We start from the raw sequence: 21,769 nt of genomic DNA on the forward strand, positions 1-21,769 counted from the left end.
TCCATTGACGTTTCTTTTCTGTTCAAGGACTTCACATTAGATGTTCAATAACAATTAAAAAAGACAAAATACATCCAAAGTGCAGCTGTTTTCCACACACAGCATTTTTTTTAAATTGAATGGATTTAATTGAATGAGGCGGGGAATTCAGTGATGTTTGTGTGAGAGAGACTTGTCAAGATGATACACTAGATTTAAAATGATTTCAAATGTGAGAAACTCAATTTGGCTGTTATTAACTGTAATGCTGTCTATTATTTTAAAAAGTGAGGATGGTTTATTATAACAAAAGCTCAGTCTGAGCTGTCATCTCTCACCATCATCCAAAACAAAATTATCAGATTTTCATCACCATGCAACTCTTTCTCAACAGCATATGACTATTATCCATCTTTTAAAGGACAAGTATGTTTCGCTGCCTCTTACTTATTGGCCTCTTGTCTTATGTATAAAGCTGACATGATCCTTTAAACACAGCATGGAAAGCCATAATGAGCCTGGACTTAAAGGCCACACCTAATGGCAAGAGGCCTATGACATTGTAATCTGAGATTAAGGTTCAAGGCAGGGATATCGTTAAACATTGTTGTGCATCATCAGCATTATGAGCTTAAAGAAGCTCATAAGAAGCTCTTACGTCTCCATTTAAAGATCTGCCAGAGAACTTTAATATCACCTCGTAAGTGTCGATCATTATATTGGGTTTCTGTTTTAAAAACATGACGAATGGTAATCATAAGACTCTGCATACAGGGAAGTAAACGTCAACAAACCCTGTTGTTGGTATGGTGTGACAGTAGAAAACATGGCCAAAAGGTAGCAGGAAGAAAAAAAAATCAAAGGATCACATCAAAGTTCTGACCCCATTCTTTTGGGACAATTAAAATGTTAGATGGTTTTTGGTTAACAAGCGGTTGGGTGCATAGAGCAGTTTAGATCACTATGATCTCGTGTCCCACTGGGAAGGAAAACTTATGTAATTACAGTGTCTTTCTCTCCTTTTGCTCCCTCTGAGCTACCCACTCATTATCCAATTGCAACACATCGTCTTGTGTCGTGGACTATATTATTGGCTATATATACATGTAAGGCCTCGGCAGGAAATTAAACCTGCGAACCGTTCGCTTTGCTAAGATTTTGTCCTACTGACTGCACAGGCAAGGACTCTGGTGAAGCTAAACACGCATTTCTATGAACCCATTATAAACTAGGCTTTCTAGCTGCAGAGTAAGCAAACTGTGAGCTTAATGAATGACTTCCACAAAAATATAAAGTAATTAGGGAGTTGGGAGTATGTAGAAGAGGTCAAAAAAGGAAACTTTGTATTTCATCCACTTGCATTTGGGAGCATTTTGTTGATGAGAAGGCTTTTGAAAACCACATTGCCCTTTCACCTCTTCTGTATCAGTTACATATGAGCACAATATGCTGCCTGTCCGATACAATCAATCCTCCCTTGAACATAAAGACCTGTGTGTAGAGATGGTTTCAGTTAGCAATTGGAGTATCCAATTAAGCTTTGGACATGAGTGAGGCCAAAAGCAAAAAAAGATCCAGAAGAGGACAGAGAGCTTTTTCATTGCTTACTTTAGGCCAAAGTACATCCATTGTTTAATGGGGATCTGTGGGATTTGGTGTAAATGATTACACTTTTATGAACTCTAAGACAGCAACAGTCAGCAATGAAGACATGTTTTTATTTTAAGGTACTAAGACAAACACTGAATGCAAACGAGCAACGAGGAACAAAGTACTATCGGCTGTGTAGGATTGAAACCTGGAGCTGATTTACAACCACGATTCTCAAATCAGTTTTGCCCGGTCTCTTTTCACAGTACTCTCTTTAGCTGTATGTGACTATTAGGATGCTGTAAAATGTAAATAGAAACAGAATACAATAATTTACAAATATAAACCAATGATTTACTCACAGCAGAATATAGAAAATATATATATAAAAAAATTGTTCTCTTATGAGAAAAATACTGGATGATTGTTAATTTGATGGCAGCAAAAAGGATTCTGGCTGCTTAACAATCCTGCGTCTTCTTTGTGATATTTTTCACTTTATGATGCATCAAATGTTGGTGAAAGGTCTGATTTGTAGGCAGGTCAGGTTAAGCATAGCTATTAAGCTAGCTGTTGTAATAGCATGACGTTTAACATAAGGACAGGGCATAAACAGGCAATAAGAGTGAGATAATAAATATACAGTATATACACATTGATGGGGCCTTTCTAGATCTGCAAGCTGCCAACTCTAAAGGCGATAATGCACCCTCATGCCATCGGAGATGCATGCTTTTGAACTGAATGTTGATAACAACATGGATAGTCCCTCTCCTCTTAAATCCAAAGAATGCAGGGTTTCACATTTTAAATTCTGGTTCATCCGATGACAGAACAGTTTTCCACTGTGCTTTAGTTCATTTGGCCAAAACAAGACAAATGCATTTCTAGATCATGGCGGCTTCTTTGCATACTAGAGTTTTATTCTCGATTTCTGGATGGCACATTGAACTGTGTTCACAGACAGTGATTTCTGGAAGCATTCCTGAATTCATGCAGTGATTTCCATTAAAGAATCATGGTTGCTCCTAATGTGATTGTCATTTTTTAACTTGTTCCTTGCACACAGATTTCACACAGAACACAGTGTGAGGCAAGGCAGGATAGGACACAAAATCTAGGACTCAAAGACAAAAACTAAACTTAAAGGTAGCTAACGGCTGATTACAAAACACACTAACTAAAACTGGGAAGGCTCTAGAAATCTAAACTAACTGACAGAACACACAGGAGGAGACACAGGCGATATATATAACAGAGGGAATCAGGGCAGAGAGGAAACAGCAAGGAAACACGGCTGACTAAATACAGGGAACAGAGGAATGAGACAGAGATAAGAGCAGGGGGGACAAGGCTGAAAGAGCGAGGAATGGAGAGGGCGAAAGGGAGAGAAAACCCACACAGAGACATGACTGGAGAAACAGGCAACTAAACATGGAGACAAGACGGACTTCACAGGGAAGCACGAAGCACAAAAACTCAAAACACGGTCAAAACTCCGAACCATGACACCTGATGGCATTTATAAACTATTTAATTGAAATGTTATTCTCCAGGGCTTTCTTTTTTTAGTAGCACTTACTTTTCAGCTTATTGTTGGTCTATCCCAAGTTTTTGGAGATGGGTTATTGCTATTTTTTTCATGAAATATTAAATATGCCTCAGTCTAAACCTGTTATTAAGTACACTTCATAATACCAATTTAACTACAATTTTTAAGTCCTCAGAACAATTTCTGTTCGCTAGTACACAATTTCCACAAACTATCCTTGTGGTGGGCTAGTCTCTCTTGGTGTCTTTTGAGAACTATCACACAGTTGGATGGGTTTGAGAATCTAATGTGATGCAGGATCACGTAGCATTATGCAGCAAAAGTAGGGAAAATTTCCATGAGAAGAAAAATCACGGTAGAGAAAATCTGCTGAAAGCCATCTGGAAATTATATCTCTTGCAGTAGCCTCTCCCATAGCCACTGACTTCAGTGGTTATAACACTTGGCCTAGCAATTTTGTGGTGACACTACTAGTCTTTTTCTTGGTGAAGTGCGTGAAACCAGTTCAGTGTTAGACACCTCATTTGTGGAAAAGAAGTCAAAATGTTACAAGAAAGGTCTCACTCAAATTAAATCTATAGATGGACAGTGGAAAATGCTTTTACAGATTCAGGCTATTCAAAATAGCCTCCAAGAGCCCAGAAACCTGTTTCGCTTACTCTGTTTATTGGTTTAGAAAGTGCTAAAGAGAGCCAAGGCTGAGAAAGTTTGCATTTCACTGAACTTGGGTATGAATTTATTTGGAGAATACAAGCACACAAGTAAGTAGCTATAGAGCTACTCCCAAATATTCATTTGAGTAATCTGGATAATCAGTTACTGTCTGTCTGGTTTACTATCTAACTTTTACCTTTGCCAAAATTTTAAATATTCATTATTTTGTTTATAATGCGTTAAAGTTCTTCATTAACAGTCTCAGAGTCATAGTATGTCAAAAATATTGCTAACATTATGCAGAAAAAGGATCGAATCTGGGTCACCTTTAGCCCAGTACACTTGGGAATGTTAATCTGGGCGAGCATGTCAAAATATTTAAAGGTCATGAGCTTGTTAGTGTTAAGGGCACTGTCATTTGCAAGGACTATACTATAATGAGACTGATGTTTACAGTATTGTCTTTTTTTAGAGTACCTCCATGTTTTCTGGTGTCTTGGTGTCTACTGTACCTTCTGACGGATGAATTCGAGGTACCGCTCGACAAAAAATAAACCATGTGCTCAAAACAGGCTGACAGATGACTCATTGGGCTATATGACCACAGTTCATGTGTTCTTTGCACCGCTTCACTCACAAAAAGGGCATTTTTAGGTGTAATAAGAGGTTGTGGCACTGCAACCCTACTATTGTGTCCCTTTCTCTGAAGTTCTCAGTTGACTGCTTTCATGAAACTAAAAGGCCAATTGAATCCAAGATTGAGATTTACAGTAAGCTGATTCAAAGTTGCCCGACTGTTTTTTCTCTGCATGTCAAAGCTCAGACATATTGATGACCAAAGAGCACTCACATCTGTCCCAAAGTTCCCTTAACCGATGATATCTTTCCTTCAGACCCACAGACCCAGATCACTAATACTGAGCTATTTCAGTGCAAAAAACATGTTGTTGGCAGTTTTAATCTTGGACGCTATTGTGAAAGAGAACTTTGTGATTGTTTTTGTGCTTTTGTGGCCAGAATAATGTCAGTCTAGCCAGAATATAGCCCTGCATTTGTCATAGGGATCAAACCTGCGTGAGATGGATTAGATCTCATTGTACCCAGCGTCTCCTTTTAGAATTTGAAAAACCACATAATTATATTTAATACACCAGTGTTTTACCTTTATCTTCCTCAGGACAATACAAAATATGGTTATGGACCAGATTCTTTCCAAGATGCCTTTAAACAACTACAAATTTCTGGCTACAAGGTGATGTAATTTAAGGAACGAACACACACAAAAATACATTTTTCACAAAATGAATTCACAAAACCTTGATCAAACGTTATTATTTATCCAACGAAGAAGCAAAATATATTTTTTGTATCACTTTTACTCTGATATTGGTGTCATAAGTAGGTCTAATTGCAATTTATAAATCCTGGTAAATTCAATAAATAAAAAGTCTTGATATGATTTAAGCTTTAGTCGTTATTCAAAGAGGCTTACAAAGCTAAATATAATGTATCCAATATCTACATTTTAACATACTATGTAAGTATGAGAACTTTAAAATGCACTGAAACATGCTTTTCTTAAAAACCACAAGCTTAAATAGGAACACAGTAAATGGCTCCATCTGGTGGTGCAATGCACAATCAAACAACAGGCAAAATTACGTCTCGGTGTACTGTATGTATACCACTTACTTAAGAAAGGAAGAAAGAAAGCTTCTAAGGGTCTGACCAGAACATTACTAAACATGGAAATAGAGTTCCAGCTGGCCATCCAGCTCACTATTGCAATTATTTGGCCTTGAAACCGTCAAATGACCTTAATGTAAAGTAGATTTACTGCAGCAGAATAATGTTGACCTTAGCTGGTCCACAGAGCAGTTGAGGCACTGACAAAGGTATAACCACAGGTTTATACCCTCAGCAGAACCATCTTTTCTTCTATATCATCTCCCCTACACCCAAACAGTTTTGTCCAGCTTGTTTTACAGTACCCTCTATATCTGTATGTGACTGTTAGAATGCTGTGTAAAATGTAAATAAGAACAAAATGCAATGATTTGTAAATCTCCTAAACTCATATTTTATTCACAGTAGACTAAGAAAACACATCAAAGCTTTAAAATTAAATATTTTAGTATTTCATGAAAACTATTATGTCATTTTGCATTTGATGGCAGTCATACATCTCAAAAAAGTTGGAGTGGGAGCAACAAAAGGCTGGAAAAGTGAGTAATATGTAAAAGAAACGGCTGGAGGAACATCTCGCAACTGGTCAGCAACATTATGGGATATTAAAAAAACATCTTACAGAGGCACAGTTTATCTGAAGTAAAGAAAAAGCAAACAAACAAAGAAAAATCTGTATCAACAAATTGTAAAAAAAAAAAAAAAGCAACAACAAAAAAACATTAATATGTAAATAATGTTCCTCAATGTGAAACTGTGAAGACTAAAATGCCATCATCATCTATCTGGAGAAATTTCTGTCCACAAGGGACAAGGTTGAAAATGTTTGGGCCACAGGTGGTACTGTATTTTAAAAAAAAGGCCATATGCTCTCAGGGATGACCTTTTTCAGGCTTCAGACCTTGCATATTTGAACAAGGCAGTACTAAGCCACATATTGCATCTATAAATATTTGAGGCATCATGAAACGAAAAATACAACAAAGAAGACACCGAACTGAAGAGTCCTGTGTCAAACGAGAATGGGACAATGTTTCTTTCCAAAAGGCACAACAGTTGGTCTCCTCAGCTCCCTGACGTTTATAAGAAGAGGGGATGCTACACAGTGGTAAACACAGCCTTATCCCAGTTCTCTGAGACATTTTGCTGCCATCAAATTCAAAATGACCTTTTTGGGGAGGGGGGGCGGGGGTAAAATCATGGATGGAATATGAAATCACCATCCACTAACCAATTATTCTAAAGTAGCATCCCATCCCTGGGGAGTAGGAGGATCTAAATATTTTCAGTCAAGTCTAAAGTTTTTGTGTAACTTTGTAGCATCAGCAATAAATATAAATTATTACATGCCTTTATTTTTGTCTGTTGGCAGCAAATAATTGCACAGCAGTTTTACTGTCCTAGAAGCATTAAAATATGATCCTACAACAGGATACAGGACTGCATATCAAATTTGATATAGAATAAGCCTGTGCTTGAATTCTGTTTTTATATTGAAACTTTACTCTCAAACCCTTAATCCAATTTTGACGAGTATGTGCGTGCATTCATTTGGCGATGCACAAAATATGTAAAATGTTGTTCTACTTTATTCCAATTTGCTACAAAGTAATTGTTGGAAACACAGAATACACGTCAAGAATACCTGTTAAATCAGTCAAACGTGTCACTTTGATCTGTGACAAACTCAAGCGTCTCTCTTATTGGGACAGTACATTTTAATGGATCCAGGTTAAAGTGTTAAAGCTCTAATGTACAGCCTAGAAATGAACAGCAGCACTCGGCGATTTTACGCATCATTACCTGCATGTAACAGTGTTGGATTTTGCTGTTATGAGTTCTTATGTTCTTTATAGATGTTTAATCAACTTTTATCATCATCTAATAATGTCTGTGATGACGTGTAGATGGCACTTAAAAGGATCTGATCTGTAAAACGCTACTCTTAGACTGCCCAGATACTGATAACCAGCGCCTTCATGTAAACGCGCACGGGAGACCCTCTTTGTGACCGCTTATCCTGATTGTCAGAGCGCAAGATATGCGCCGCTATGCTAAACTAGCTTAGTGTGTGTTTGTGTGTGTTTGTGTGTGTGTGTGTGTGTGTGGGGGGGGGGGGGGGGGGGGGGGGGACCATTGTGGTGCAATCCACACGATTCATAAACACGTGGACAGCCTTTGAAGGCTCACAAAACGTGTGGTCAAAGCAGTTCCCAATTCATTTTTCGACGTCAAGACCAGCTGACTTTACGGGAAGCGCTTGACGTGAGCTCCTCTCACGCGGCTCATAAAGCAAACTTTCAACCACTTTCATCATTAATGCTAAACACTGACAGAGATCATTGACTCACCGGAAGAGGTTCAAGTTCAACAGCAGCATAAATACAGCGGTCAATACAGAAAGACATTTTCCCCCTCCCCACGGAAACATGGATACCGGGGCAGAGAGCGCACCTATTTCCTCATGGAGGGAATGTTTTATATTAAAGAGAATCCGCACGCTGGTTCCTGTTGGTTACAAGAGCGAAATAAAAGAGCTGTCAAAACTTTCAGTACCAGTGGTAAGTACCCTGTATTTAAATAGACGGTGGTCAGTAATCAGTATAATAAAAAATAAAAACTTAAAATAATACATTGGCATTTGATTACGTGGATTAATACCAAGATTTTGACTGTTTTCTACAGTCATTGATTAATACCGATATATATAAATATAAATACCGAACACGCTGACCTCCACCAGGTTTGGATTGGTGAACACTAGATCGCTGAGTAATAAAACTTTTATTTTAAGGGATTTATTTATGACCCAAGGACTGGATTTCCTCTGTATAACTGAGACATGGTTGAGGGCCGGTGAGTCCAGCGCTTTCACTGATCTCTTACCTGATGACTGCTGCTTTTTAAACTCTCCTCGAATATCAGGCAGAGGAGGAGGACTAGCGGTTGTTTTTAAGAAGCAGTATAAATGTAAACCACTGCCATTATCAACCTCACCTAGTAGCTTTGAACTGAGCATGTTTGAGCTAGGTCGCTCTCACTCAGTGCTCTGTGCTGTGGTTTACAGACCCCCAAAATACAATAAGAACTTCTTAAATGACTTTTCTGATCTGTTGGCTGAAATTATGCCCAAATATGATCATGTCCTTATTATTGGGGACTTCAATATTCATGTGTGCTGCCCTGACAAGCCAATGGCAAAGGACTTTTTAAATCTTATTGACTCTTTTGATCTTGTGCAACCTGTGTCTGTGCCTACACAAAAATATGGGCAAACGTTGGATCTTCTTTTAACTCACAATTTACCTGTCTCTAACTTAGAGGTTTGTGATGTTGTATGGTCAGACCATAGGCCTGTCCTGTTTGAGGTTTTCCTTCCTTGTACCAAAGTTAATCTTCCTCCTGTTGCTGCTAGGAGCTGTCGTATTTTTTAACCCTTCCTCTGCTAGACAGTTCTCTATTGTTTTTAATCAGAACGGCGGCCTTCCTGATTTCATATGCAATGATACAGAAGAGCTGAGTACGTGGTTTTACTCTGTCTGCCAAACTGCTTTAGATTCAGTGGCCCCCTTTAAGCTTAGGCAAGTAAAAGCCAAATCTGAACCCTGGCTGAATGAAGACACCCGGGCTGCCAGAAGAAAGTGTAGGAGAGCTGAACGTAAATGGAAGAAGGATCAACTTCAGGTGTCATACCAAATGTTACAAGATTACTGGAATTCTTACCAGAAAACTGTAAAAGATGCTAAGAGGAAACATTTTGCTGATATTATTCAGGCAAACTGTCGTAAGCCTCATGTCTTATTCAAGACTATTGACATGGTCCTTCATGCTCCGACAGCTGGTGTCGAGTCTTCTCAGGAAATTTGTGAAAACTTCCTACACTTTTTTATTGATAAAGTGCTATCTGTCAAAGCGCAGACTTCCCAGTCTGTTCTCGACCCTTCTACCCCTGTCCCTAGTTCTGCTGTCTTTGACAGGTTCGAGCCAGTTTCCTTGCTCTGCCTGCAGGAGTTGGTTGCTCACATGAAGCCCTCAGGTTCCCCTTATGATGCTCTCCCTCCTCGATTTTTCAAAGAGGTTTTTCTCACTATAGCATCAGCTGTACAACCCATTGTAAATTGTAGTCTGTCCTCTGGTGTTGTACCTGTCAATCTCAAACATGCAGTGATTCAGCCTCTACTCAAGAAACCTGCTCTTGATCCTGATATTATTGCAAATTACAGACCTATTTCCAAACTGCCTTTTATCTCAAAGATTCTTGAAAAGGTAGTTTACAAGCAATTAATGTCCTTCCTAGAAGAACACGGTATTTTAGAAGTTTTCCAATCTGGTTTTAAAGCTTTACATAGTACTGAATCTGCCCTTTTAAGAGTTTTTAATGATGTGTTTTTGGCAAATGACTCAGGTGACTGTGTTATTATTGTGCTGTTAGATTTAACTGCTGCTTTTGATACAGTGGATCATAATATTTTAATTTCCCGTTTAGAGCAGTTGGTGGGTATGCGGAGTACCGCACTGCAGTGGCTCAGATCCTATTTGGCAGAGCGAACTTTCTCTCTGAAACTAGGGGAGTTTGTATCCTCTGCTGCTTCTCTTCAATGTGGGGTCCCACAGGGTTCAGTTTTAGGCCCACTTCTTTTCTCTCTATATCTCCTACCCCTTGGGTCTATTTTCAGGAAACATGGGATTTCTTTCCACTGCTATGCCGATGACTCCCAGATTTATTTCCCACTTAAAAAGATAAATGGCTTCTCAGTAGACCCGCTGCTCAGATGCCTTGATGAAATAAGGGCCTGGATGGCTTTGAACTTTTTACATTTTAATGAACAGAAAACAGAAGTGATGGTTTTTGGTGGCGCTTCTGAGGCCACTACTATAGATCTTGGTTCACTGGCACAGTATGTTAAACCAGTCATCACTAATCTGGGAGTTAAAATAGAGGCAAATCTTAAACTTGAAAGCCAGGTCAGAGCTGTTGTAAGATCTAGCTTTTTTCATTTGAGGGAATTAGCCAAAATAAAGCCTATCTTATCGAAACAGCATTTTGAGACAGTAATCCATGCCTTTGTTACTTCTAGGCTGAATTATTGTAACGCACTTTATTTTGGGGTTAGTGATGCGTCCATTAGGCGCCTGCAGGTTGTGCAAAATGCTGCAGCACGTCTTTTAACTGGAACAAAAAAGTTTGAGCACATTACCCCAATTTTAATTTCACTCCACTGGCTACCTGTACATTTTAGGATTGTTTTTAAAATTCTCTTATTTGCTTTTAAATCTCTTAATGGCCTGGGCCCCCCCTACCTCTCGGAGCTACTACAACCATTTACACCTGCCCGTTCCCTTAGGTCCGCCAATCAGCAGCTCCTTAAGGTACCGAAAACTAAGTATAAATTTAAAGGTGATCGTGCTTTTGCTGTAGTTGCTCCAAAGTTGTGGAATGATCTACCCTTGCATGTTAGGCAGGCCTCTTCTCTCTCGGAATTTAAAAGTCTTCTTAAAACATATTTATTCGCTGAAGCCTTTGGCATTGATTAGAGGGGTTGACTCAATTTGTTTTAACATGTTTCAATTTATTTTAGTTTTTTAGTTATTTATTTTATCTTATCTCATTTTAATTTTCTTCACTTATGCTATTAGCATGTACAGCACTTTGTGAACTCTGGTTTTATGTTAAAGTGCTTTATAAATAAAGGTGGTATGGTATGGTATGGTATATATCGTACAGAACAAATTGGCCGCTTACGCTGTAAATTACTAGTTTTTAATAGCTGTTTTTGTTGCCCTGGCAACTTTTAATTAATTTCGAATTTCCTTATCAGATGATATCCCAGCTCATGAATTTTTCCTTGAGCCTTGTAAGTACAATATTTTGTGGCCATCTGGGGAAGACAGAGCTGGCAGGAGTGTCTCTGGCCATTGCAGTAAGTGAAATTCAAACACTCACCTTTTATTAAGTCATTAAACCAATAGAAAAGTGACATCCAATCCACCAATGTTTTCTAATGTATTTCCAGGTTATTAATGTTACAGGTATATCTATTGGTAGTGGTTTGGCATCAGCATGTGATACTCTGGTTTCTCAGGTGCGAATCTTTGATCCATCACAAATAATTTATCATCGGTGCTTAACAATAGTAATGGCAGACTAAACTGTTCTGTGCTTTTAGACCTTTGGAAGCCATAACCTGCTGAAAATTGGAGTTATTCTGCAGCGGGCCATCCTCATTTTGCTCCTGGCCTGCTTCCCCTGCTGGGCCATCCTTATTAACACAGAGCCGATTCTGCTGGCTGTCAGACAAGAACCAGAGGTGGCAAGGTCAGCCGTCACAATCCGCTAATGCTTTCTTGAATTTTAAAATGTGTGTTCATTTTGATGGGATAAAATCAGTCTCTCTCTCTTTCAAGGTTGTGTCAGATGTATGTGAAGATCTTTATGCCCGCACTTCCTGTAAGTATGTCTAAGGCTAAGTGTGCATGTGTGTGTGCAACACAAAAGCCACAAAATTGAACCAAGTGGAAAGTCATCTAAGTGGGAGAGAGGAAGAGGGTGACATGCATCTCCTTGGAGGCTGACCTGATTGTTCCTTGCATGTCCCTTTTATTAATGTTTTAAGATAGATTTAGAGTCACTCTTCCAAATAAAAATACACCTACAAAAAGGAGGCCTTGCTAATCCCAGACACAGAAATCAAATATCCCCACAGTAAAATCTTTTCCAAAGTGGGCTAACTAGTCAGCTAGATAAATTCAACCCTGTTTTTTAAGTGGGTAGTGATCGCGTTATTTTAAGTAGAAATCAATGAGTCTATAAAGTCTCTGCTGGACACTTACTTAGTTGGTTAACTTACCTAGTACAGCATAGCTCTACTTATTTTCCCCCTTGTACAGGTGTATTTGATGATGTAACAAGCTGTCACTACCAAACAGGACGAGTCCCAGTCTAATCACATTAGAATAAAATGTTTCAAATAATTGCAACTCAGACTATGTTGTTCTTTTCTTTCTGTTTTTATTTTTTTGGTGTGTGTGTGTTTCTGTGTGCCACAGGCTGCATTCATGTACTCATTAGAAACAAGATATCTGCAAAATCAGGTAAATATCTCCATGATTATTTTGAATAATACAGTTTGGATCGCAGGGTATACAGATTGTGTTCTTCTTTTATCCGCAAAATGATAGAGTGGATTGAATATACAATATGTGTCTGTAAGTGAGACTCCAGTCCTACTGGCTACAATGTTTAATGATTGATGGTGTCCACATACAGATAGCAAGGAGATCAGAGCTCTTTGAGCCCTTTCATGTCAATAAAACTATGATTCACTTTACTTGACAAACACTGCGAACTGCTGTTTTTGATTACAGGAAATCAGTCAGATATTTAATCATCCTTTTGTCTGTTGGTGGAAAACTGTAATGATGTCATGTACAGCGGGTAAAATAAGTATTGAACACATCACCAATTTTTTAAGTAAAATTTTTCCAAAGGTGAGCTTTTGACACAGGATAAAAGTATGAACGCAGGTTGTCTAAATGTTGTTCAGCAAACTTTAAACATGCTTCAACATGCTGTTTCTTCAGCAATACAGGGAGTACAGAATTATTAGGCAAGTTGTATTTTTGAGGAATAATGTTATTATTGAACAACAACCATGTTCTCAATGAACCCAAAAAACTCATTAATATCAAAGCTGAATGTTTTTGGAAGTAGTTTTTAGTTTGAGCTATTTTAGGGGGATATCTGTGTGTGCAGGTGACTATTACTGTGCATAATTATTAGGCAACTTAACAAAAAACAAATATACCCAGTTCAATTATTTATTTTTACCAGTGAAACCAATATAACATCTCCACATTCACAAATATAAATTTCTGACATTCAAAAACAAAACAAACAAATCAGCGACCAATATAGCCACCTTTCTTTGCAAGGACACTCAAAAGCCTGCCATCCATGGATTCTGTCAGTGTTTTGATCTGTTCACCATCAACATTGCGTGCAGCAGCAACCACAGCCTCCCAGACACTGTTCAGAGAGGTGTACTGTTTTCCCTCCTTGTAAATCTCACATTTGATGATGGACCACAGGTTCTCAATGGGGTTCAGATCAGGTGAACAAGGAGGCCATGTCATTAGTTTTTCTTCTTTTATACCCTTTCTTGCCAGCCACGCTGTGGAGTACTTGGACGCGTGTGATGGAGCATTGTCCTGCATGAAAATCATGTTTTTCTTGAAGGATGCAGACTTCTTCCTGTACCACTGCTTGAAGAAGGTGTCTTCCAGAAACTGGCAGTAGGACTGGGAGTTGAGCTTGACTCCATCCTCAACCCGAAAAGGCCCCACAAGCTCATCTTTGATGATACCAGCCCAAACCAGTACTCCACCTCCACCTTGCTGGCGTCTGAGTCGGACTGGAGCTCTCTGCCCTTTACCAATCCAGCCACGGGCCCATCCATCTGGCCCATCAAGACTCACTCTCATTTCATCAGTCCATAAAACCTTAGAAAAACCAGTCTTGAGATATTTCTTGGCCCAGTCTTGACGTTTCAGCTTGTGTGTCTTGTTCAGTGGTGGTCGTCTTTCAGCCTTTCTTACCTTGGCCATGTCTCTGAGTATTGCACACCTTGTGCTTTTGGGCACTCCAGTGATGTTGCAGCTCTGAAATATGGCCAAACTGGTGGCAAGTGGCATCTTGGCAGCTGCACGCTTGACTTTTCTCAGTTCATGGGCAGTTATTTTGCGCCTTGGTTTTTCCACACGCTTCTTGCGACCCTGTTGACTATTTTGAATGAAACGCTTGATTGTTCGATGATCACGCTTCAGAAGCTTTGCAATTTTGAGACTGCTGCATCCCTCTGCAAGATATCTCACTATTTTTGACTTTTCTGAGCCTGTCAAGTCCTTCTTTTGACCCATTTTGCCAAAGGAAAGGACGTTGCCTAATAATTATGCACACCTGATATAGGGTGTTGATGTCATTAGACCACACCCCTTCTCATTACAGAGATGCACATCACCTAATATGCTTAATTGGTAGTAGGCTTTTGAGCCTATACAGCTTGGAGTAAGACAACATGCATGAAGAGGATGATGTGGACAAAATACTCATTTGCCTAATAATTCTGCACTCCCTGTATGTGGTAAGCATGCATACAGGGCATGGTGGTTGAGTGCATTACTTATTGATTTGAAATAGTTGTACCAGTTGATTAAAGGTCTTTCTGTAGCTCTCCACAAGTGGTGCTTGGCTCTTAGACAACTCTTCTGATAATTCTTTTCACTCCTCTGTCTGAAATCCTGCGGCTAGCACCTGTTCATGGTAAAAATTTTGTTCTTTCCTCTTCCAGATTATGGCCCCAACAGTGCTCATTGGAAACGTCAGTAGTTCAGAAATTCTGCTGTAACCAGCGCAATCAATATGATTTGCAACAATAAGGTTGGGAGGGGCTCGAGAGAGTCCATTAGCTTTACCCATCATGAGATGATTCTTGTGTGACACCTTGGAAATGAGATACTACTTATAAGCAATTAGTTGGGACTGAACCAGAAGTGACAGGGTTGATTTCAGCTGGTGTCATGACTGTCCATGCCTTTTTAAACCTCCCTTTCTTCATGTGTTCAGTAGTTTTTCCCTGTGTCATTTCTCATTGTTACTTAAAACCGAACGCATGGACATCTATGGTTTGATTTCTTTGCGTTTGTTGATTGGATGGGTTGTTGCTGACATATAGTGAGAATTTCATGGCAATAGCAGCTTTACAAATATATTTACTTAGTAAATTGGTGACGTGTTCAATACTTATTTTACCCAGTCTATCTGGCCTGTCATTTCGCCATTTCCTAATTAAAATAAACTTGTTGCATTTCTGTTTTAGGGCATTATATGGCCACAGGTCATCACAGGCTTTGTTGTCAATCTTCTAAATGCACTCATCAACTACATCATCCTCTTCCCGTTAAACCTTGGAGTTGCGTGAGTTTGTTTTATTGGATTGCACATGACTTCGTTAATATCGTCTTTAGTGGTATCAGCTGACATCATCACATACTGTATAACCAACACGACACATTGAAATAATCTTTACAGAGGTTCTGCAATAGCCAATGCCATTTCTGAGTTCTTAATGGCTGGAATCCTCTTTGCTTATATCATATGGAAAGGACTTCATAAGGCCACTTGGGGAGGTGAGTACTGCATATACACTGGATACTGGTTATTTTTAATATTAAGAGAAACCCAAATGAGTTTAACAATGATTAACAACTAACAGAAACCTTTAACTATATAAAATATAAGTTGTTTTTACACAATTACAAAATGAACAACTTGTTAGAAGCGTTTAAAGAAAACATAAACATGTCTGAGAAAGACTATTATTTTAACTATTGTCATGATGACAGCTGGATGTAGTGACTTTTAATGGAAGGGTTAGGTGGATGAGGTCAACAGATCACCAGATAAAAGTCCGAAGGTCAAAGCTGAAGTTGGACTGAACTGACGAATCAAGCATTTAAGAAGCAATAAAAAACAAAAACCTACAACCAGGTTACAAACAAAATGAGCAGAGTTATAACAAGTTCATGTTTATTTTCCCTTTAAGTGGACCTGTTTTATTTTACTTTATTTTCTGTTATTATACTGTGACATTGGTGAGTGCTCACATTACACAGGGCTACTTTGAAAGACTAGGTAATCCCTGTAAGCAAAGCCCAGACTTCAGACTGCTCTAAATGCTCAACTTTTCAACTCTTAGATTATGATGCTAAAGATAAGTGATTTCTTTCATACAGCCTGGGTGTAAATATGGTGATCCAAACCATCCGCTGTTTTAATCTAAGCAGCAAATCAGAACAAAGTTGTCCTTACAGAGAGAGGAGCTAAAATGGCTTGTTTTTCAAAATGAAAAAATCCAAAGCAACAGACTGAGAGATGAGAACACCTAAAGGGAGCAAAAAAAAAAAAAGGCGGAGACGATTAAAAATTTAAGCAAAGCCACATAAGCACACAAGTCCAAGGGTGTCATGTTTACTGCTGTGGCAGGCAGGATGAGGATCCAAACGCAGGACTCGAACGACGGGATGAACAAAGGAAGGCAGCTTTGTTGCGCTGAGATAAAACACTTCATAAAATAAATTTGTGAAAACCAAAACTTGAACATGGAAACTGGAAACTAAGAACTAAACACGGGGAAACTAGAGACTAAGGACAAAGAAATCCAGGCTCACAGAAGAACCACACAGCACATGGGGTAACACCAGACAGAGAAAAACGCAGGGTTTAAATACACAGAGGAATAACAAGGGAATGAAACGCAGAAGGAGAGCACAGCTGGGAGTAATCATACATGACGAGACGGGAAGGAAGCAAAACTGAAAACACTAGCATAGGACGCGAGACGTTAAAGTAAAACAGGAAACAAGAGACATTCACAAAGACACGGACTTTACACTGAAACAACAGAGGGAACATGGAGCACAGGAAGGGCACAGGGACAGAAACCTAAAGACCAGGGACTATAAATATAACATAAGCAGAAAACAATAGAGAGAACCAAAACCATGAAAAATGACAAATCAGAGAATATAACGTAAACCAGAAAAACACAAACACTGGGTCACCGCACCCAGTACTATGACAAAGGGTAAAACTATTGTTACAGATTCAAATATTGGGGATTGATACAAGAGGAAAAACCGAAATAACAACACAAGCATTTCACTACATATCGTACTGTGTATGACTGTGTACGTGACAAATAAAATTTGAATTTGAACACTGGTCCGGCCGGGTTGAGTCAAACGATGATTTTAATGATCACACATGTGGGAGATGGACACCGTACGCAGACAGCATCAGATCTCAAAATGGTGGAGCATTGATCAAACTCTTATAGCCTCTGGTGCCCCCACCTTATCCTAAAAGCCTAAACATTCACATTCTTTCTCTCACACGGCGCCTAAGCTACGACCTTGGCTCCCCGTTTATCTGCTCCTGCTGAGATGGGGCAGAAAACTCCAGTATGTTCTGTTCTCTTCTAATCAGACAAATAAGGCGATGACTTTCTGCGAACAGTATTTCTTATAACTCAGCAGTATAATGCATCATAAAACAATATCATTCATTCACAATAAATCAGCAGTCTAATGTAATGCAAATCAGTTTAACAAATGCAATAGTTATCACCTTCTTCTAATTCAGGAGAATAATGCAAACTAAAACTACATAATAATTCACAATCTTTAATTAGGGGTCTAACATGGCATAAAATAATATTATAATCTCACACTCCCCATGTTGAGCTCTTTAGAATAGAGAGCTTACCTACACCCTGTAGCCCAGTGTGGCCGGGTTCATTTCTTCTCACCCCTGAGGCCCTTTGTCCCCCTGTTGGGCGAACCATACGTGAGATGACCTCTGAGTTTGCGCAGTTCAGATGCAAGAAAAACTATTATTACAACAATAGCAGGTACAGATGACACTCCCCAGTTCTCCCACAGCTTCATTTTGGTGCTACCTCACACCCTTCAGACGTACTCAGACTAGAACCTCTGTCCGAGGAGCTTTTAGCCTTTATTTTATTGCTGCAGCCACCAGTGTCTTCCAGTTGGGTGATCCTCTGCTCTTCTTTCTTCAACCTCAGGGGTTAGACAACCCTTCAGTCGTTGCACAGATCAGGGGATTATTCTGCCCCAATTTCAAACAACGATCTGTGTATCCTCGGGTCACAACTGTGTCCCCCAGAAAAAGGAACAGGAACATGTCCCCCTCTTGCCCAAGAGCCTCTCGAACCTCGTTGGTCTGGTGTTCCTGGATTTCCACCAACCCCTTCATGGTTATTGCTGTGTTTATGGGATCCATCCTTTTGAGGTGACTAATCGGAGCCCAAACGCCATGACACTGGAACCCAGTTGGTGTCTCGGCAGTCACCGTGTCTGTCTCTGCTGCGAAGGATCCTCGTATATCTGTGACCTCGTCTGGTGTCTGTTCCTTTCTCTGTAAGAGACAGAAAACCAAAACACCTCTCTTCCTAGCTCTAATAATCTAATGTTGTTATCTACTGATCTTCTGGTGATTCAGAATTGGATTAGAATATTCAGAATGTCCCAGGGACTTATTCTAATCATATCCTCTGTGTGTGTAAGCGTGTTTGCATTTAGCCCTCTGCACTCAAAGTCAATACCTGCAATATATCAGTCCGGACCATCACACCGAACGAAGCTTATGACCTTCCAAAGACCGAGTGCCAACTCATGGGTATTTACAGTCACAACTCATTGCAAACTCATTTGCAAGGTGTGTACGAAAACTATTAAAACCACTCATTTTAACAAAAGACATCAAAAACAAATTAGCCATTTTTAATCCTAACATTTGCCCCCCCAAAAATCATGTGTTTCCTTCCGCCTACTGTCCCGCGGTTTCCTCTCCAGTGTGGTACTCAGCTTCTCATGAACACAGGCATTTTATCATCTAAACGCTATTCAGTTCATTTCAATGATTAATGCTTAAACATGGAAATAATGATTTATGCTTCTCACTGATTCTCTAAAAAAAGTCTGGAAACCTCTTGGGTCACTATTAGCTTAAGCTTTACCACACCTAAGTTATCAAAAACACAAATGAAGTCATAAAAATGTTCATGTAACCCTTGTTTGATGTTAAAACTCAACTCCCCCCCCCCCCCTTTTTTTTTTTTTGACACATTCCCATGTGTCAAATCAACGGAGCTAGAAAATTAAAAGAAAAGGTTAGTGAACTCATATCTCAGAAAGTATCAGACTTTCTCCTATCCAGTGTCGTTGCTCCAGTCCTGTCATCCTGTGCCAGGGAATGAAACAAATTTAATTGTCATGTTAGATCTGTTCAACTCCTGGCTCCGCCCAGAGCCTGCGTCTGCAGAATTGCCAGGAAACAAAACCTGCATTAATATGAACTTCACTTGAATATGAACTTGTTGACTACTTTTGACACAGCAAAGGAATGTTCTCTCCTTCTCGAGGACAGGCACTGACTCCCACTTATCTCCTGGAGCCAACTGTCCCTTATGGAGACACAACATTGCAACTACAAGGTTTTGCAGATTGTTAAGTTGATCTGTGTGTAATGCTCTGAATCAGGTATGTAAGATTAAATGAATGTCGTTTAATTAACTGCCACTACTTAAAACTTAGCAAAAGATATAACTGAATAAAAGATCACCAAGAAAAACATGATATCAGTGTTATGTAAGCGCGTGCGGCCTTCTATGCTCGAAGTCACTCCACTCCATAGATCAGCCAAACATCGCGTTGACTGTAGCTTTTAACCCTTATTAACTTGAGCACAACTCTATAATGAGCAACAGACTGCAATATGTATAAAAATGATCATGTTTACACCTGCAATGAAAGATCATATGATTATCCCAACACCTGTAAATAGAAGATTAACCTGAGGTTATAACAATCACCGTAATACAAATGTTAATGTAATGTCAAAAGCTTCAAGAAATGTTTAATGCAATGCTTGTTATATGATTCTGATGTAATAATAATGCTGATGCTGAAATAACAGTAAAACACCCCCTTTTTATCCCATTTATAAACTTGACACATAAACGTTTATAAATGCCTCTTTCAATTTTATTTCCCTCTGTTTTTCCCTCACTGACCACAGCAGGGGAAACTTAGTTTTGATTCAGCCATGAATGCAGCTCACCTGATTCATCAATGAGCCCCACCGTCACTGGCGTCTGACAGGGTGGCGCTGCATACTCTTCCTTTAATGTCACTATTTTTAATCTGTTAATTAGAGTGCCTAAACATGAAGTAGACTACGTCCACAACAAATCAATACAGCTGTAAATGTGGCCAATTATCAATCTATTACCAATCAATAACAAAAAATAGCTTTTATTTTATGCATGCTTTTAGTCAACCACTCACCCAGAGGATCTCCAATCCCAGAAAAATCCTTCTCCTCATTTAATGAGTCTGTCCTCCTTCCATGCCCTGGTAACTGGTCCATCCAGAGCCATATGATCTCAAAATATACATACAACAAGCCAAACCACACCTTGGTCACACCAACCCTTTTCCGCCCTGAAGATGTCCAACGCCATCTTAGTCTGGACCAGGGTTTTAATAGTTTTGCAATTTTCATTAGTTTTTATTATTATTTAGCTTTGACTTCAGATTTTCAATTTTATATCCGATGTAATTAGTTTTTACAAATTGTTTGCTAGTTTAGTTTAGTTTTTATTTTTATTTTTTTTAAGTCCTTAGTTTCAGTTTAGTTTTGATTAGTTTCAGTTTAGTTTTAGTTGTGTCTGCAATAATTAAGTGTAACAAAATCCCAGTTTCATCATATCAGTCATGCTCTTGTGCTTATCCGTGGGTATTGAGACTATTAACTCTTGCAGCACCGGGTGTTCGTAATTTTGGTTCAAGTGAATTGATAAACTTTGTGGAGGCAATTGACTCACACAGTTATGTAGATATCCCCGTCCTGTTGTCTCGGGATGCATCACGCTGCCTTGCCTGGGGTTAGCTTCTGTTTTCTGGGGATGAGGGTTGAGTGTGCTCCCTTACCTTTTCAAGGTAAGCTAGGTTAGCCTTCTTGTGTGAGCTTTTCAAGTGCACTTTAAGGTTTTTTCCCTTTATAAATGTCCCTCATAATTTGTCTCTTTCCACTACAAGACACTAGCTTTATCCAAAACACAGTCATATTCAAAGTAATCCCAATTTGGACTCTGGCGCTTTCTCCCGACTTTTCCTGACATGCAGTTCACACTCATGTGAAGCTACAGCCTCCCCCTTTAGCCTCTGTCATCCTTCTGTTCTTGCAAAAACAAAACAAAGCAAGACAAAATATCCACCCTTCTTTTACAGGCTGGGTGAATTGTTTGTGGACATTTACTAATCCTAAAGTCAGTACCGTTTTTGTCTCAGTATCAAGTCAGTTAAAACTTTTAGTTGTCAGTCCATCACAGTCCAGTCACATGCATACATCCACACACATTCATATCAGATATTGCTGATAATGGAGTCTCACGAGCAACCTATTCGAACCTCCATCACCAGCAAGATGACGTCATCATTTTAAAGGAAAACAGTTCCTTGTTTTTTGGACTGGATTGACTCGCTGCAATCCTTTTAGGCTCAGGACTTCTCATGTGATCAATGTCCCATATAAGTGAATTTCTCCAGAGCCCATTACAATCATGGAGAAAAATACTTTGCGACTGTTTCCAGTAAAAATATCTTATAGCACTTTAAAGTTCAATCTCTCAGGCCTGGATTAAAGAGCTGATTTGTTAAATCAGGAAC

General features: G+C 39.2%; 1 protein-coding gene across 1 annotated transcript in view; it reads left to right on the forward strand.

The window, feature by feature from the left end:
* The first annotated feature begins 7,693 nt into the window (after window positions 1–7,693).
* slc47a3 (solute carrier family 47 member 3) overlaps window positions 7,694–21,769 on the forward strand; it is a 22,127-nt gene continuing 8,051 nt past the window's right edge. Inside the window, exons 1-8 of the mRNA XM_014408859.3 lie at window positions 7,694–8,022; window positions 11,281–11,382; window positions 11,476–11,544; window positions 11,629–11,777; window positions 11,867–11,909; window positions 12,509–12,553; window positions 15,337–15,434; window positions 15,549–15,646. Coding sequence (XP_014264345.1) covers window positions 7,891–8,022; window positions 11,281–11,382; window positions 11,476–11,544; window positions 11,629–11,777; window positions 11,867–11,909; window positions 12,509–12,553; window positions 15,337–15,434; window positions 15,549–15,646 — 736 coding nt within the window. The 5' untranslated portion in view covers window positions 7,694–7,890. The remainder of the gene's footprint in view (window positions 8,023–11,280; window positions 11,383–11,475; window positions 11,545–11,628; window positions 11,778–11,866; window positions 11,910–12,508; window positions 12,554–15,336; window positions 15,435–15,548; window positions 15,647–21,769) is intronic.

This window comes from Maylandia zebra, linkage group LG14 (genome assembly GCF_041146795.1).
Source record: "Maylandia zebra isolate NMK-2024a linkage group LG14, Mzebra_GT3a, whole genome shotgun sequence".
In the NCBI taxonomy this organism is placed as follows: Eukaryota; Metazoa; Chordata; class Actinopteri; order Cichliformes; family Cichlidae; genus Maylandia; species Maylandia zebra.